Below are 18,688 nucleotides of genomic sequence, written 5' to 3'. Positions count from 1 at the left end.
GCTCATCTCTCCAGAGACGGAAGAGGAGAACTAGCCAAAGCTTGCCTTTTTTTTTTTTTTTTGGGTGGCACACCTAGACAGTTTGGCATAACCAGTCACATAAAGCCTGAAGCCCAATTCACTCTGTTTTGGTTTAGAATGAGGTGTTTTTTATTATAACTTTTCTTGGAAGTGAGGGAGAAGAAGGAAGCTTTAAAATCAAGAATCAAAATACAGTGAATCTGGAAGGCATCTAGGAGCAGAACAGATTTAAGACTAGTGGACACAGGAAGCGACCCTGCCTTACGGCCCCGCCTGCTCCACCTGAAACGTCATTCTCGTAACAGAGAGTTCGAGGCCGCTAGAGTTCAGGCTTCACTCTTCACTTCCAGCGATGCCGGACGAGAGAGGACTCGTCATTGACAACCTCGGGATCGCGGGGCAGGTGCCGACACCGGAAGGGAAGTAGCAGCAGGACGATTAGGATAAGAAGGATGATTCCACACACGCTCATGAGAGTATAGGAGACGATCCACAAAATGGGCTCATTCAAAGGCAGGGCGGGGACGCAGTTGCTGGCTATGTCGTCTGTCGAGAAAGGCCCAGAAATTTCAGACACTGGAGCACCTGCAATTTCTGAGGAGACAGAAAGGGGTGGGGGTGGGTTGAAATCCACAGCTGTGAAATGAGCAGCCTGTCCGTACCCTTTGACAAAACAGATAACACTTGCTTTACAAAACCACGGCCTCACGGGGCAGGAGCCAGTGGCTTGGGCACTGGGCATGTCCCAAGGGTGGCTGCACCCTGTGACAGTGCACCTTCTGATGGGCCAGCCCCCACCTCCAAGCACAGCATGTTTCAAGAACTGCAGGTGTTGAACCTACATGGTAGGAGGGCAATGGGGACAAGGGCTGGTACAGAAGCATCAGGTGCTCTGGGGAGGCCCAGGATGCAGAGCCCCACAGGTGAGGGCACAGAGCCCCCCACAGGTAAGGGCACGGAGCCCCCCACAGGTGAGGGCACAGAGCCATCTGCAGGTGAGGGCACAGAACCCCCCACAGGTGAGGCCGCAGAGCCCCGCAGGTGAGGCTACAGAGCCCCGCAGGTGAGGCCGCAGAGCCCCCTGCAGGTGAGGCTAGAAGGTCTCCCACACATGAGGCCGCAGACCCCCCCCCCCTCCCGCAGGTGAGGCCACAGAGCCCTACAGGTGAGGGCGCAGAGTCCCCCGTAGGTGATGCCACAGAGCACCCCACAGGTGAGGCTACAGAGCCCCCTGCAGGTGAGGCCGCAGAGCCCCCCACAGGTGAAGGCACAGGTGAGGGTGCAGAGCTCAGTGCCTGGTGAGGACAGGGGTGTCGGCTGCTGGGAGGGAGGGGGGCAGAGGTAAGTCGGGAGTGCAGCGGGAGCTGGGAGGCAAGGGGAGGAGCAGTCAACCTGACTCGTGCGCTCGGATGACTGTCCTCATCATCAGCCCGACCTGCACTCTGAAGGGGCCTCTAAACCGCCCGGTCAGTCCAGGAGATCCTGCCCTGCCCCACACCTGTCCCGCGTCCCACCCGCAGCGTATGCAGGATCCAGAATCGGGAATGGTCCGTGAGGGCAACAGGGAATTCGCTGCCTCCCCGTAACAAAGGCGAACGCAGCTGCAATCCACCTGGCCACAGCTGCCAGCGGGCTCTGGGCAACGCTCTTGGGGGGGGGGGGGGGGAGGCGGCGCAGAGATCTCTTAAAGCAGGTTCGGGGATTATCAGGATTTCATGTCTCTCCATCAGGCATATCTGCCCTTCTCATTAGAATAGAATTTATGTGGCATTTTACATTTCACTTGGAAAAGGAAAAAGGCCCTGTTACCCACCTCACCCATGTTTAATTGCAGAAATGAACATTTAGACACGAAAAAGCAATGTTGCTAGGCATTTCGTTTCTCTGTAACTAAAGCCTCAAGACCCGAAGGCCTGCCAAATCACATCCATTTTTTTTTTAATTGAGGAAAGAAAATGTAAAATAACAATACAACGAAGGCCTTAACAGAATGGTTTAAAGTGAGGGAAAGACCAGTCTCGATTAGAACATTTTCTTGCTCACATTTGTGTGGATTCACGGCTGCTTCCACGTGTGCTGGAAGAGCCGAGCGCTGCACAAGAGCCTGTGTAGACTCCGGGCCCCGGGGAGGCAGGCCTTCTGTTCACCCAGAGCCCAAGTGCCCACAGCTGAAGCCATCATTTAAAACAGACTCCTTGGCTATTTGCATTTGTATTACAATTTCTATCTTTTTTTCCCCTGGTTTGTAAGAATCCTTTACGTTGTAGAAACTTAAGTAGCAAATGTCTTCCCACAGCAGGTCATCTGTCTTCTTAAAAATTGACTTGCTTTATGAACGGAGACGCTTTCTCTCTCTCTCTCTCTCTCTCTCACACACACACACACACACACACGCCAGTGAAGAACACTTAGTGCCAAGTCACCAAAGCCACCGCCTGGCCCAACAGAAGGCGACAAAAAATCACCCAAAACCAGTTTTACTTCCTAACAAGGTGGAGTCAGAGGGGCCAGATTTACCCCAGACCCGAAACAACTAAAATACTGGACAAAGCACACAAAGAAACAAAGGCTCTGGAGATATTGCCAACTGAGCAAAGAGCATGAACCCCGGACAGATGGAAGACAGATGAAGGGAGCCCGGCAGGTGCTTTGAGAACATTTTTGGGTTGTGGTGCTGGGAGGGGGGATGAAGGCAGGGCTGGGGGTAAGGCTGGGGGGCAGGGCAGGGCCTCTGTTGGAGTTCAAGGACAGAAGGCAGCTGCAGATAGAAATCCCACACATCTCCACGGGGGCCCCCCCAAGCCTTCAGCCGAGTGCTGACCAAAAATGAACGGAAGGCCAGAGGACCAGTTGAAAGGACTAAAAGGAACAGGGCTTGAAGCCCTCAGGTAGGACTCAGAACAGTACCTACTGCCAACTGCTTCCCATTTACTCTGTTTCCCAGAGTGGAAAAACAAAACAAAACAAAAAACCATAGGGGTCGGTCCTCTGTCCCCGGTGGTCGGGGGGAAGGAACCACATGCTGCACACTGCCCTGATCTTATCCAAAGAAGCTTCAAAGCAAGACAAGGCATGACCCTAAGCAACTTAAATGTGACCCAGGACAAATCTCAAGAAGACTTGTAAGAACACAGAAGGATTCGGCACTCTTTTGGGTCCCTGGACCCAATTTCAATGTGTTGGGGATCAAATTACCAATAAACAATTCCCACACACCAGCAGGGTGTCCAAGAATTCAACTCAATCCTGACACCACCTACTCAGAAGCAGCATCAGATCCCACACGTTAAAGATTCAGTCCTATGAGCCCCACCCCCAACTTCAGATGAGAGTTTAAAGCCCATGGTGTCACCTGTGCCTCTGACCCACTGGCTACAGATTGGAGGCTCCAACCCACCCCCACCTTGGGACGGAATAATTAGCCAGAGCGGCTCACAGAACTCAGAGAAACAGGTCACTTGAGGTTACTGGGTTAGTAGTAAAGGACAGACTCAACAGCCAGAAAGGGAAGAGATGCCCAGGGTGAGGTCTGGGGGCAGGGGTGGAGCTCCCGTGCCAACCCTCCCCACAGCTCCACCTCGGGCTCCCTAGCCCTGAAGCGCTCCAAAACCTCCCCTTTTGCGGTTTTTCTGGTGGCTTTGTGGCACAGACACAATGGGTGGAGTCAAAGGCCAGTGGAAATGGTTGAACCCCCAGTGGTTCTCCTTCCCTGGAGCTCAGGGGGTGGGGCTCAAAGTTCTAACCCTAATGCTGGGCCAGCCCTTCCCTGAGATGCTTTTAAGTCACCTTATTAACATCACAAAAGACAGTTTCTCTCCCCCCCCTCCTCGTTAGGAAATCCCAGGAACTTCTGGAGCTCTGTGCCAGAGATGAAGACAAATACCAAATACATAGTTCTTGTAAATCGTAATATCACAAAGCAACTGACAGGATGAAGTTTGCAATGTCTGGCATCCAATACAAAATTTCCAAGTATGCAAAGAAGCAGGAAAACACAATTCAGAAGTCATGGCCAAGTAGAAAAATACAATTCTAACAAGGCGGGGGTGGGGGGGAATCCATCATTCAAAGCATGGCAAGAAATGACACAGATGGTAGTATTAGGAGATGGGCTATGAAGATGGTTATTGCATTCTGCTCGGGACGCTGGAGGGAATATCAGAGACACAGGAGCTGTAAGAATGTCAGATGTGTTAAGTAGAGACACAGAAGCTATAATTAAGACCTAAGTCAAATTTCTAGGGATAAAAATTGACAGTATGTGAGACAAGACGTACACTGCATGGTATTAATAGTATATATATCTGCAGGGGGAGAAAAAAAGACTAGCAAACTTGAAAACATAGCAGTGGAACTATCCATGAAACAGAACAAAATCCTGAAAACATAAGGGGAAAACAGCAGTAAACTGTGGAAACATATGAAGAGGCTCAGCATCCCTGTAGTCAGAGGACCCCGATAGGAGGGGCAGGAGGCAAAAAACATATCTGAAGAAATAATACCGAAAACCTTTCCAAACTTGAGGGAAACCATAAACCTACAGTTCCAAGAGGCTCAGAGATCCCCAAGCACGAAAAAACAAGAATTAGATGATGCCAGTGAACCGCTGAAAACTGGTGATAAGGAGAAAATCTTAAACGCACAGAAAATACAAGCAAAACAAAATATTCTGTACAGGAATTAGAACTAATTTCATCTCAGAAATAACACAAGTGATAAGAATGTGGGGGTGACATCCTTAAGGGCTGGAAGGGAAAACCTCACCAACCCAGAGTTCTGTACCAAGCAGAAGTATCTTTCAAAGCAAAGATAAAAGATGTTCTGAGACATACACAGGCTGAAAGGATTTATCACGAGAAGAGACACACACACTAGAGTCTTGTCCAGCCTTAAAGGAGGAGATCCTGCCACATTTGTGGCCACGTGGATACACCTGGAGGACACAATGCCGAGCGAAATGAGCCAGAGAGAGGAATACAAATTCCGTAGGATCTCACTGTACATGGAAACTAAAAGAGTCCAACTCAGCAGCAGTGGGTGTAGATCTTATGTGTTCTCACTTGTGGGGGGAGGGAGAGAGAGAGAGAGAGAGTGAGAGGACAGGAAAGGAAAGGAGAGGGGAAGGGAGGAGAGGGGGAAAGGGGAGGAGGGAGAGAGGGGAGGAGAGAGGAGAGGAGGGGAGGGGAGAGGAGGGGAGGGGAGGACAGGGAAGGGAAAGAAGAAAGAAATTAGAAAGAGAAGAGAAGAAAGAAAGAAGAAAGAAAAGAAATGAAAAAAGGAGGAAAGAGAAACGGAAAAGAAAGGAAGGAAGACAGACAATGGTACCCACGTGAGATGATGGATATGCAGCTGGTGGTGATCATTTTACAACACGTACATACAGGAAAACATCAAGTTGTATACCTTAAATGTTCCTAGCTTTTCTGTGTCAGTTACACCTCCATAAAGCTGAAAAAAAAAAAAGAAAGAAAGAAAGAAAGAAAGAAAAGAAAGAAAGAAAGAAGAAATCGCCAATCAATGTGCACTGAAATCACACTAACAGAAGGCCTTCAAGCAGAAGGTCAAGGATGTCAGCTGGAGACCGGGATGTACACAAAGGAACGATGAGCACCAGACGCGGTAACTATGTAGGCAATTATATCATCTCACTTTTCATCTTAAATACTTAAGGAGATAACTGGCGTCAAGTAAAAATAACACCAGTGTCGTGGGTGGTTTGTAACACACGCATAAGTAAAACGCGCGCAGCAACATCACAAGGGGCGACGTGAGAAGTGCGAGCACGCTCTGGGTCCTTATACTGTACAGAGCAGCAGACCAGGTCTCTCCACGGTGCCCGCTCGGACCCTAGAGCAACCGCTACGATCACACGTCCAGAGTGAGAGCCAGGACACCAGCCGAGGGGGAGAGAGATAAAAACGCTCAATCCAGAAGGAGGCAGGAAAGGGGGAAAAGTACCGATCAATCAATCATCTTGTTATAATCTACACCGGGGGTCCGCAAACTTGTTCCAGAAAGGATCAGAAAGTAAACGTGTTAGGGCTTTTTGGGCCATGGAGGATTTGTCACATTCTTCCCGGATTTCTTTTTTTTTTTTTTCACACCCCTTTAAAAATGTAAAACCGTTTTTTACAAAGGCTGTATATAAAGAAAAAAAAAAAAAAAAAAACCCCGACAGGCCAGATTTGGCCTGCAGGCTGTTATCTGCCAATCTCTGGTCTAAACACCCCCCAAAGACAAAGCAGAGATTGTTGAAGTGAATTAGAGAAAAAGCAAGACCTGACTATTTGCTCCCAAGCAGCGCATTTTAGATGTAGATAGTCAACTACATTGAAAGACACAGGATGGAAAAAGATGCGTGAAGCTAATGCTAATCAAAGGTAATGTGGAGTGAGGGGCACCTGGGGGGAGGGGGCGCTCATCAGTGGAGCATCTGCCTTCAGCTCAGGTCGTGATCCCGAGGTCTTGGAATCGAGTTCTGCATTGGGCTCCCTGCTCAGTGAGGAGCCTGCTTCTCCCTCTTCCTGTGTCTCTACCTTCCTCTCTGTGTCTCTCGTGAATAAATAAATAAAATCTTTTAAAAACCCGAAATATCGAGAAATCTAAAGGAACTAAAATCCACGCTATGTTCTCTGATCACAGTGGAATTTAGTCAGAAGTCAGTGACAGAGAGTGGTCTGCGCTGTGAGCGAGGCGGCAAGCCCCAGAGCAAAGGAGAACCACTGGAGGGGACTGGAGTTTTTCCAATTCACATACATATGTAAAATTCAGCAAACTGGTCCCCAAAACACAAACTGTCCACTTTATAGCAACTATATGTCAATAAAACCATTAAAAAAAAAATCCAACAAATGAGGTAGTCAAAAAAGTATGTCAATGAACAACACATGTGACAGGATTGCACTCAGGCTGAAAAAGAAAAAAAGAAAAAGAAATAGAAGAAGAAAAATGAACCCAAGCCCAGTTCCGCTAGGTACATGGGGGTTTGTTCAATGCTCAAGTTTATATACAGGTTTTCACAGAAACAGATCTACAAAAAAACAAAAACAAGAACAAAAAAATAACAAACAGATCTACAATACAAACGCATCAAAACCCTCGCCGAAGTCAAATTTTCTTCAAAGTACACCTATTACTTTTATATTCAAAAAAAATTTGTTTACATTCCTGAAAAATAGCACCAATTTAAGGTTGTCAGTCAAAATATCTTATCTGAAAACAACCGTGCCCTCACATTTTCTCAACAGCTACTTCCTATCAAAGGAGGGGCGCGTGCCAGCAGAATAGGCAGCTCTTGATCTCGGGGTCCTGAGTTCGCCACATTGAGGGCAGATATTACTTAAATAAATAAATATATATATTTTTAAATTAGAGTTGATTTTAAATTACTTCTTGAATATCTTCAGGAAATGGCATTCATTGGCTGGTCTGTGCACTTGTTTACCTATACTACTAATTCTATGATCCTGGAGTAGATTTTAAGTTTTTATACTGGAATTATTGATGAGGCCACCCTATGCACGGGTGAAGGGCACAGGTCAGACTGCTGGGGTTCAAGTCCAAGTTCCCACGTAGTGAAGTTGTCACCTTGGCCAATATTTTTAACTTCTCTGCTCCTCAGTTTCCCTATCTGTAAAATGGAGAAATTAACAGCACCCACGAATCAGTCTTGCTCAATGGATCACCAGGCTAACCGGAAGGGCACTCAGCACCGTGCCTGGGTAAGCTTGGTGTTTCGTCAGTATCTCCTGTTAATAAATCATTATTTTAAATCTCTCATCGATATCTTGGGTTACGATTTTTAATTATGGTTTCTCTGTCTTACCTCCTGGAAGATCAGTACCCAGTTGATAATAAGCACCAGAGGAAGACACATTAATCTGCTAACCATAAAAAAATCATCATGGCTGGGTACTTTTTTTTTTTTTTTTGCCACAGTATGCAAAATAAAGTGAATGATCTCCTCACACAGACTAAATTGATACAAAGATGCCTTCTGAGTAGCCAGGTTTCACCTGGAAGAATGTTCTGGAGTTTACAGGACAGGCATTCTGGGCCCGGGGCCATTTTGTTGTGCAACCACATGAGAACCACTCAGCACCCCCAGTTCTCACGGTTCTTTTCTATAAAATGAGGAATGAGGGCGACCTAAACCCTGTCTTTGGGGCCCCTGGCGTTGGCATCTTTTCATTGTATTCTAAGTAGGTGGAGGAGGCCTATCTCTGCAACTCTGCTCTTAACAGCTAAGTTTCCTATTTTTAAACATGAATATGTACCAGATGATCCACTTTCAACCTGCAGCAAGGAAAATTCGCAGTGAAATGACTGCCACAATCTATGATGAGTCTCAAGTTGTAAAAGCTGAAATCTATACGGCTCTTGGGTGCTAAATGTCTCAATCTATAAAAAGAGATGGGTGGTATTTCAGAAGCTTTGGATACATTAAGAGAGAGCTGTCACTCTTAACACTCTATTATCTTCCTAGTTATAGGATACTTGGCCCCGGGCAGCACAGAGGCAGCTGAAAGTGCTGCAGCCTCTAACATCTGCCCCAGGGATGGGAGGCTCTCTATCTGCGGACGCCCCAGGTTGGCCAGCTCCATGGCACATGGTGACCACCGCCTTATTTATGTGGCTCTGAGACTAGAATAGTGACGCTTCGTAGGGGTTGGGGGGGGGTGGGTGAGGCGAGGAGAGGCAGGGCAGCATAAGAGAAGCATCTGTGGATCTTTTTCCAAAATAACCATCACCCTCCCACCCACCACCATTCTGATACACCCTGGCTGAAAAAGGAGGGGAGGGTGTGGGCCATAATGTATTTTGAAAAGCTCCCCAGGAAAAGTCTTCAAAGAGATCCCACTCACTGCTCTCCTTCCCACCCTGCCCCAACCCTTATAGAAAAGCCTAATCCTATCGCGAAGTGTTGTCTGACAAACACCAATTATTACGAAAACCAAATAAAAGGCATCAAGAGAAAAGGGAAGCTCCCAAAGATTTGGGCTCCGCCAAGTGCTAGCTGGCACCAAGGTAGAACTTCCTCCTACTATAACACATAGAAAAGATGATAAACTCGTATTTTTAAATATGTAGATGAGCCTAGAAATAGGCCCTAGAACTGGAGATCCAATGCCCAGGGACAGGGGGAGGGAGGGAGGCAGATTTGACCCCAGCACCACATGGATGGGTGACAGAGACTGATTCACTGGTGGAGGGAGCTGGGAAAATTCTGCCAACACAGAAATCTGACTCTGCCTGAGGCCAGAGGGGCAGAGGGCAAGGAGGGCAAGAAACAATCTCCCATGAGAAAGACAGTCTCCCAACCACAGTGTCACGCATGGAGGGCATCTACATTTACACAGCTTGGGGTAGAAATCCTAAAAGTTCTCGATGCCTCACACTCAGCAGAAATAAATGCAGAGTTGCTTTAACAGCAACATTTTTACAACCCAAGGTGCACTGAACTCTCTCCAAAGGCGGAAAAAAAAAAAAAAAATTCAAAAAAAAAAAAAAAAAAAAGCATGCCCACTAACGATAAGCTCACAACAAAAACTTGCAAAACCAAGTGAGAAACTCCACCAGGAGAGAACTGTAAGCAGATACAAAAACAAAGAGATTAGCTCTCCATAAATGATAGGGACACAGAATATGCTTGAGATTATACTATAGCTGTGTTTACAGTGATTAAAACCTCATGAAAATACTAACAAGATTTTTTTTTGTAACAGGTTGATTTAAAGTTCATAAAGGAAAATACAATTAAGAACAGCAGGGAAGTTCTGAATAAAAAAGAATAATGGGAGGCATCTGGGTAGCTCACTTGGTTTAAGAGACTGCCTTTGGCTCAGGTCATGATCGCAGGGTCCTGAGATCGAGTCCCACATTGGCTCCCTGCTTAGCTGGAGCTTGCTTCTCCCTCTCCATCTGCCACTCCCCATGCTTGTGTTTGTTCTCTTGTTCTCTCTCTCTCTCAAATAAATAAATAGAATCTTTAAAAAAAAGAGTAATGAACAGAAACTAGCACTGTAAGATAAATCAATTGAACAGAACAGAAAGTCCAGAAATAAATATATATCTTTTAAATATTTACTGGAATTTGGAATATGATAATTATGGAATTTCAGATCAGTGGAGAAAATGTGGATTATCTGAAAAATATTACAGGAACAATGTGGTAGTCAGCTTGGGGGCAAAAAAGCTATCCATACAGACTATGTCAAGGTAAATGAAACATGAAAGTATTTGCACAAATCACAAAATAATTTCAATAAAGAAGGTCATTTAAAATGTGACTTCAAACCTAAGAGCCTTAAAACTTAAAAGATTGATATACTTAAAACAAAAGACTGATATATTTAAATACCTCAAACCATTTTTACAATAAAATTCCTCAACAGCAAAGTAAATTTTTAAATAATGTATAACTAAAACATGGATTATAGCTTTTTTCTCCAAATGGTTAATTACTCCATTACACAGAGCTTCTACAAATCAATATAAAAACCTAAAAACCCAATAGAATAGGGAAAATATATGAGCACATAGTTCATAGAAAAGAAAAACAAATGCCCTTGGACACAGGGAAATAAACCCAACCACACATGTAATAAAGTAATTAAATTAAAACTATACCGAGATAATCGTTTCTACCTATCAGATTGGCAAAATTCCCGAAAGTGTGACACTACCCTGTTGGTGATGCTGACTGGGAACTCAGGCCATTATATAACATTCTTAGAAAACTGGTACAACCAGGTATAAAAGAGTACAACCTCCCTGGAAAGCAATGTGACAATATTTATCAAGATTACAAATGCTTATACTCTTTAGCCTGGCAATTCTACTTCCAATAATCTAATCTAGAGATATACTTTCATATGTGTGAGTGAAACATGGTATTACTGTTAATAACAACAGGAGACTAGAAACAACTTAAATATATCATTAAGGAATTGTTAAATCAGAGAACATCCACATAACAGAAGATTATAAGGCTCAAAAAATAATGTGGGAACACTGTGTATATATACATGTATACAATATACATGATTGCCTCTGAGGGTGTGGGGCACTATATTATGCCTTGTATCACTGGAACATTATCTGGCCATTTTCAAAGATCAAATAAAATAATGGAGACAAAGTAAATACAAGCCACAACAAAATTATTACAGAACACTACAGAAAAGTACACTAGTAGATTTGAAAAAGTACAAAGTGGGATTTCTAGAAATGAAAAATACAGCCAATGTAATTTAAAACTCACTGAATAGGTTGGGGCACCCGGGTGCCACAGGTCGTTGGTTGAGGTAAGGCATCGGATTGGACTCTTGGTTTCATCTCAGGCTGTGATCTTGTGGTTGTGGGATGGAGCCCCAGCATGAAGTCTGCCTGAGATTCTCTCTCCTTCTCCCTGCCCCTCTGCCTCTCTCTCACACATGCGCTCTTCTCTTTCTCTCTCTCATGAAGAAATAAAATCTTAAAAAAAACCCTGAGAGAACTAGGACAACCTAGGATGTGTCTGCAGAAACTACACAGAATGCAGCAAAGATAAAGAAAGGAAACTATGAATAAAAGGTTATGGGATGTAAAGGAAAACAAAGAGAAATCTCAAAATTTATCTCAGCAGTCCAGGAGAAACTAGTAAAGATGAGCGTGAGGCAAGAGTGGTGGAGGTAACAGCTTAGAATTCTCTGGGCTTGATGATTAAAAAAAACATGAATTATCAGACTCAGAGAGTCCTGAGCAAGATGAAAAACAATCTAGGTCTAGATACATCATGGTGAAACTTTAGAAGATGAAAAATTTAACTTAAGTCTGAACAGGAACCAGAGAAAACAAACAGATTACCCTTAAAGGTACAACACCTGAAACTGGGGTTTTTTTCACCAGCAATAATGTTGGACAGAAAACACTGAAATAGCATCTTCAAAACACTAAGGGAAAATGGGCAATCTAGAATGCTAGGGCTAAACCATGATTCAAGGATCAGGGCAAATGAAATTTTTTTTTAAAGATTTTATTTATTCATGAGAGACACAGAGGGGGTGGGGGGCAGAGACACAGGCAGAGGGAGAAGCAGGCTCTACACAGGTAGCCTGATGTGGGACTTGATCCCGGGTCTCCAGGACCATGTCCTGGGCTGAAGGCAGCACTAAATCACTAAGCCACCCGGGCTGCCCCCAAAATGAAATTTAAGAGAGATCCTAAAGCATATTTTTCAGCATAAGGAAAATTGTTGTGTCAAAATGTATCCATTCTCCTTTCATTATACTTTGGACTGTTTTTAGTTTGATGAAAATGGTGGTTTTGTGTAACAATGTAATAACTGAATGATGTAGTACTTTTAGTTCATTTTATTTTATTTTATTTTTTTAATTTTTATTTATTTATGAGTCATAGAGAGAGAGAGAGAGAGAGGCAGAGACATAGGCAGAGGGAGAAGCAGGCTCCATGCACTGGGAGCCTGACGTGGGATTCGATCCCGGGTCTCCAGGATCACACCCTGGGCCAAAGGCAGGCGCTAAACCGCTGTGCCACCCAGGGATCCCTTTTAGTTCATTTTATGAATAAAGCTGCTTCTGGTCAAGTCTTTGGGTGGACACACATTCATTTCCCCACTGCATATACCTAAGAGTGAAGTTGCTGAGTCATAGAGTAGGAATATGTTTAACATTAGTAAAAATGTCAGTTTTTCCATTCATACTAAACAATTTCAGCAAACTGAGAATCCCTTAATTGAGGATTAGAAGGGAATTCCACAAACCTACTCTGTACATGAGACTATATGACTGCTTTCATAGAAGAATCCAAGCAACTCTAACAACTGTTTTTTTTTTTTTTTAAACAGAGAATTCAGCAAGGTGGCTGGATAGAAGATTAACATACAAAAAACTCTGCAAGCCTATATACTAAACAACCGAAATGCAATTTAAAATATCATTTATAGTAACAATAAGAGCTAACAGGTATCTACCAATAAATTTACGTGTGTAAGACTTTCTTAGAGAAAACTACAAAATTGCTGTAGGACATAAAAAAAGACCTAAACAAATGAGAATTAGCACATTTATAGGGAAAAGACTTGTATAACAAAGACTTGATTTCTTCTCAAATTAATCTCTAAATCCAATGCAGTTCTAATAAAAATCCCAATAGGGTTCAGAGATCCTGACAAGTTGAAACAAAAGACAAGGGATTCCTTGGTGGCTCAGTGGTTAAGCATCTGCCTTCAGCTCAGGGGGTGATCCTGGAGTCTTGGGATTGAGTTCCACATCAGGCTCCTTGAATGGAGCCTGCTTTTCCCTCTGCCTGTGTCTCTGCCTCTCTCTGTGTGTCTCTCATGAATAAATAAAATCTTTAAGAAAAAAAAGGACAAAAGTAGCCTAGGGCATTTAAAGAAGAGTTGAGCCCCTGCTGAAAATTAAGTCTTATAACTACAGAAATTAAGCCATATATTATAGCACAGGGACAGCAACTATACCAGTAGGGCAGAAGAGAATGCTCAGAAAGAACAGATCCAGGTATATACTGGGTCTTGGTATATAACAAAGATGTTATTAAAATTTTGTAGATATCTTGCAAAATTAATTTAACCTGAATCTAACCAAGCCTCCAGACCTAAGTTCAAGTTTACAGAAATGCAGGCCACCTGGGTGGTTCAGGCAGTTAAGCATCTGCCTTTGGCTCAGGTCGTGGTCCCAGGGTCCTAGGGTCAAGTCCCACATCAAGTCCCACATCGGGCTTCCTGCTCAGCGGGGTGCCTGTTTCTCCCTCTCCCTCTGTGCTCTCTCTAGCTCTTGCTCTCTCTCAAGTAAACAAATATTAAAAAAGCAAAACAAGTTTACAGAAATGTAAGGTTAAATGAACATGTTGAACATATTAAATGATACTATTACAAGAAATCCCGACAAATCCGAATATGATATAGTCTACAAAACTGGCCTTCAAAAATACCAAAAACAAAAACACAGCTAAGGAAACCATTTTTTTGGGGTACCTGAGGAAATCTGAATTTGACCTATATAATACATACTACGATGTAAATATTTTTGATTTTTTAGATATCATAATGGTATTATGGTTATGTATGAGACTGTCCATATTTTTAAGATGTATTTATAAATGAAATGTTATAGAGTGAAATATTTAGGGGTAGAATGTCGTGATATCTGCAACCTACTTGCAAATGGTTCCAACAAAAACTACATATACATGTATACTGACATATATGGCAAAATGCAAAAATTATCAAATCTAGATGGTGGATAGTAAGACATCATTGTATTATTTTTAGTCTTTCCTGTATATTAAAATTTTTATAATACTGAAAATATTAGAGAGGAAAATATCTTCAATAAATAATACTGAGAAAATTGAATTCTTATAAAAAATTGGATTCCCATTTCATATTCTATGAGAATATGGAAAAAAGTACAGTGTATCTTTAGAGAAAAAAAATCTTTATTTTCTTAGATTGAAAAAAAAAATCTTAAATAAGGTACAGAGTAAAAGCCATAAGGAAGAGATCAGTATATTTTATCTCACTAAATTAAAAAAATATATATATAAATGAAAGACAACAAAAATAGGTAGGAGAAATCCAGAGAGATTAGCAGATATTCACCACACATAAGCCCCCCATACCTAATGGATCAAATAAGAAGAATGTATAGACATTAAAAAAAGACTGGTAGAAAAATGTACATAAGCTATTAGCAGAAAAATTCACCATGAGAGAAAGAGCTCAAACACCCCATAAACCTATAAAAACCGCATCATCTCAGGGTGTTAGGGTGGCTCAGTAGGTTGAGCATCGGACTCTTGGGTTTGTTTTTTTTTTTTAAGATTTTATTTATTCATGAGAGACAGAGAGAGGCAGAGACATAGGCAGAGGGAGAAACAGGCTCCATGCGGGGAGCCCAATGTGGGACTCAAATCTTGCGACTCCAGGATCACACCCTGGACCAAGGCAGATGCTCAATCACTGAGCCACCCAGGCTTCCCTGACTCTTGGTTTTGGCTCAAATCGTGATCTCAGGGTCTTAAGATTGAGCCCCATAAGGCCTTACACTCAGTGGGGAGTATGCTTGAGATTCTCTCCCTGCCTCTGCCCTTCCCCACCAAGTGTGCAAGCTCTCTCACTCTCTCTCTCTCAAATAATAAATCCTTTTTTTTTTTTAAAAAAAAGTTCCATCAGTTCAGAAGTAATCACCCTGTGACACAATTTCATACATACAGATTAGCAAAATAACAAAAACAAAACAAATATAATACTTTGAGGAAATGAACATTCTTATGTAATCTGATGGTCCGGCTACTTGGAAGACAACTCTGACAGGAGCCATTAACACTGATGGCTGGCATACCAAACCATCTAGAAATCACATCTTCAGAAGATCCTAATAGTGTGCAGGGAGATGCTCACTGCAAGTTATAATTGCAAGTATCAGAAACAATCCAAACGGTAATCAAGGCAGGAATGGTAAGTGACCTGGGGATATTCATACAAGAGGATACTATAGAGCAGTCAAAACAAGTGACCTAGTATTCACACCAACACAGAAAATGTAGTAAATGTGTAATGCTGAGTAATAAGGCAGACTGAAAAAGGATAGGCACAGTACTATAGAGCATTCATATATATTTAAAAAATGCCAAACCCCACAACCAACCACCCTATATTTTGTTGTATGGCATTTATTTATAGGTATCCAGTAGACAGCTTCTAAGGTGACTCCAATGACCCCAGCTCCCTGGTATTCACTTTTGTATAATCCCCTCCCACACTGTGCCAGGGTGGTTCTGTGCAACAGAATAGGGCACAAGTGATAGCATGCCACTTAAAAAATTGGGTGAGCAAAGACTGTGGCTTCTGTCCCGGGTGCTGTGTTGCACTTCCACTCTCTGGAATCACTTGTTCTGGGGTGACCGGGTGCCCATCTTAAGGATGTGTAGGAGGGATCCCTGGGTGGCGCAGCGGTTTAGCGCCTGCCTTTGGCCCAGGGCGCAATCCTGGAGACCCGGGATCGAATCCCACATTGGGCTCCCAGTGCATGGAGCCTGCTTCTCCCTCTGCCTATGTCTCTGCCTCTCTCTCTCTCTCTCTGTGTGACTATCATAAATAAATATTTTTTTTTAAAAAAAAAAGGATGTGTAGGGAAGCCTGGCGTGATGTCCCAATGGCAAGGAATGGAGGGCTCCTCTCACCTACCACATGAGTGAGCTTCCAGCAGAAACCCCCTCCACCCTGCTGAGAGACCCTAGACCCGAACCACCAGCTAAGCCCCCTCGATTCCTGACCCTCAGTGCCTGCACAAGGTCACACAGTGCTGCTAAATTCGGGGCTAAATTGTTACCAAGCAATAGACAACTAATCCAAGGCACTTACAACTATGTAGTGATTTTTTTTTTTAATTTATGATTTTATTTATTTGATAGCATGCACAAGCAGAGGAAGGAGCAGAGGCAGAGGGAGAAGCAGACTCCTCACTGAGTAGGGAGCTTGATGCGGGACTCGATCCCGGGATCCGGGATCACGACCTGAGTCGAAGGCAGATGCTTAACCGACGGAGCCCCACAGGTGCCCCATGCTGTGGAATCTTAAGTGTCTAGTAATTATGAGAAGAATCTACACCAGTTTCAGGATGAAGGGTCATTCTGGGGAAGGTAGTGGGGTGGGGCTTTAGCTGTATTTCTTTTCTGTTTCTATGATAAATTTTTGAAGAAAATATGACAAAATGTTAGCATTTGTTAAATCTGGGTGTTCCGTAAGTGTGCACAAAGCACATGAGATTTCCTAGGACTTAAATCATTTTGTTATTTAAAGCAAGTGATAAATTAAAAATAGACACTTTTAAAGAGAAAAAAAAAAAGGGCAGTGTACCTCTTCCATTTATCACAGCGCTATAGACCACTGTCTGGCTCCTAATTGCAGCTTGGAGGGAAGTAATTACTTTAATGGCTAAACAGTTTGCACAGAAGAGGAGACATATCCATGTATATTCCCGCTGCTGGTAAAAATCAAATGTTTAAGTACCAAAATCTTAAATATGTTTTTTTTAAACAGTAGCAAAATAATAATAATAAACTTCTATAAGCACACCTCACAAAGGATTCATGTTGAAATGCAGGTGTGAACGTTGCTTTGCCTGGAGACACTTAATATTAAACTACTTCCAACAGCAATTCACTTAAGGAGACACGGCGATTACGCGCTCTGCGGTATTAAGTAAAGTGGACGATATGACGGCTGTTGCCATAGTAGCCTCTACTTTAATAGTGTTTAACAAGAGAACAGAAATTGTGGGGGAAATTGCCTTAGTGCTTAGTTCTCTGGGTTACAAGATGTAAAAATACAGCTGGGAGACAGAGTAGCGTCTCTGACTGTACAGTCCCAGGTCCCACCACAGAGAAAGGTCTTTCCCAGGGATACCTCATGTGCTAAAAACAGGTAATGCACTCTGAAAAGGTAAATATTCCCTCCCACCAAAGATGCCAAAATGACAAACCTCAAGGATTCCAAGCCTCCCCACCAATACAAAGTCAGAGGGAGCTGCGTTAACACTTAAAGTAGTTGCAGGGGCGCCTGGGTGGCTCAGCGGTTGAGCTGCCTTCGGCCCAGGTCGGGATCCAAGGGTCCTGGGACCTGAACCCTGCAGGAAGCCTGCTTCTCCCTTTGCCTGTGTTTCTGCCTCTCTCTCTCTCTCTGTCTCTCCTGAATAAATAAATAAAATCTTAAAAAAAAAAAATAGAACTTGCAACCATCGAATATGTACATGGGGTTGAGTGGTTTCATTTCTACAGCACGTGAGTTGGGCTCATGTTCCAGATGTTACATTTTCCCCTCGATATTTCTCTCCTTCCAAGCTCCAAGTTGTTATTTTATCCTCCAGGAACGCCGGTGTGTCCAAACAAGGATAGGAAGCATGCCCGACCTGCTTTGCTTACCACGACTCCCATTCCACCCCCACCTGAGTCAGGTGGTAAGACCTGAAATGTCCCCCTCAGGGATAAATCAGCTGAGCTCCTTTGATGTCTTGCCTGCACACCCTCATCTCCGTGGCTCTCCCCCAGACGCCCCTGTGGGTTCTAGATCCCCCTGAAGGCCTAGTCGGGGTTGAGGTGACCAGCACAGCTGGCATTCATGCCTGTCGCTCACTACTCCTGTCCCTGAAGGACCGTTTCATCCAAGTCGCACCTCCATCCCCACACCACGTGGTGACTCTGTGCCGCCCCACAGCCTCTAAATTTCTCCTGTCCCACGTCCTCGCTGCCTGTACTTTTCGCTGCCACACATTTGCTTAATTTTTCTCTCCGTTGGCATGTTCCCCGCCAACTCTGAATCCCATGTGCCAGGATGTGTCAGTCCCCTGAAATCCCACTGAGAAGCCCGGCTCACGCGCTCCCTCCACACGTCCCAGTGACCCCAGCTCATGCCCACATCCAGGACTGGCCTTTGCAGTGCTAGCCTGGGCTGCTGCCCGAAGTACCCGACCCTCCCGCTGACCCGGGAGCTGTGTGGACACTCCATTCCAGCAAACTGTTCATGCATAGACATTTTCAAGTTTGGGGGTTTCCCCACCCATCAGCTTTCCTGCCCTCCCTCCTGGTTTCCCGAACACGGGCCCAACCCTCAAGCTGGGCTCCGCAAAACAATGCTGCTGACTCA

General features: G+C 44.0%; 1 protein-coding gene and 1 long non-coding RNA gene across 3 annotated transcripts in view; one reads left to right on the top strand and one right to left on the bottom strand.

Annotated features, from left to right (window-relative positions):
• Window positions 1–13,005, top strand: part of LOC119867074 — a 37,652-nt gene extending 24,647 nt beyond the window's left edge. The window contains exon 3 of one of the 2 annotated variants that reach the window (XR_005382426.1): window positions 12,869–13,005. This is a non-coding gene — a long non-coding RNA (uncharacterized LOC119867074). Of the gene's footprint in view, window positions 1–3,855; window positions 4,256–12,868 lie in introns of those variants that run through there. The other variant, XR_005382427.1, reaches the window with a different exon arrangement.
• Window positions 125–18,688, bottom strand: part of BACE2 (beta-secretase 2) — a 79,764-nt gene continuing 61,200 nt past the window's right edge. The window contains exon 9 of the mRNA XM_038581534.1: window positions 125–615. Coding sequence (XP_038437462.1) covers window positions 362–615 — 254 coding nt within the window. The 3' untranslated portion in view covers window positions 125–361. The remainder of the gene's footprint in view (window positions 616–18,688) is intronic.

The sequence above is a fragment of the Canis lupus genome, chromosome 31, assembly GCF_011100685.1.
Source record: "Canis lupus familiaris isolate Mischka breed German Shepherd chromosome 31, alternate assembly UU_Cfam_GSD_1.0, whole genome shotgun sequence".
In the NCBI taxonomy this organism is placed as follows: domain Eukaryota; kingdom Metazoa; phylum Chordata; class Mammalia; order Carnivora; family Canidae; genus Canis; species Canis lupus.
This window is presented reverse-complemented; position numbering and strand designations above follow the sequence as displayed.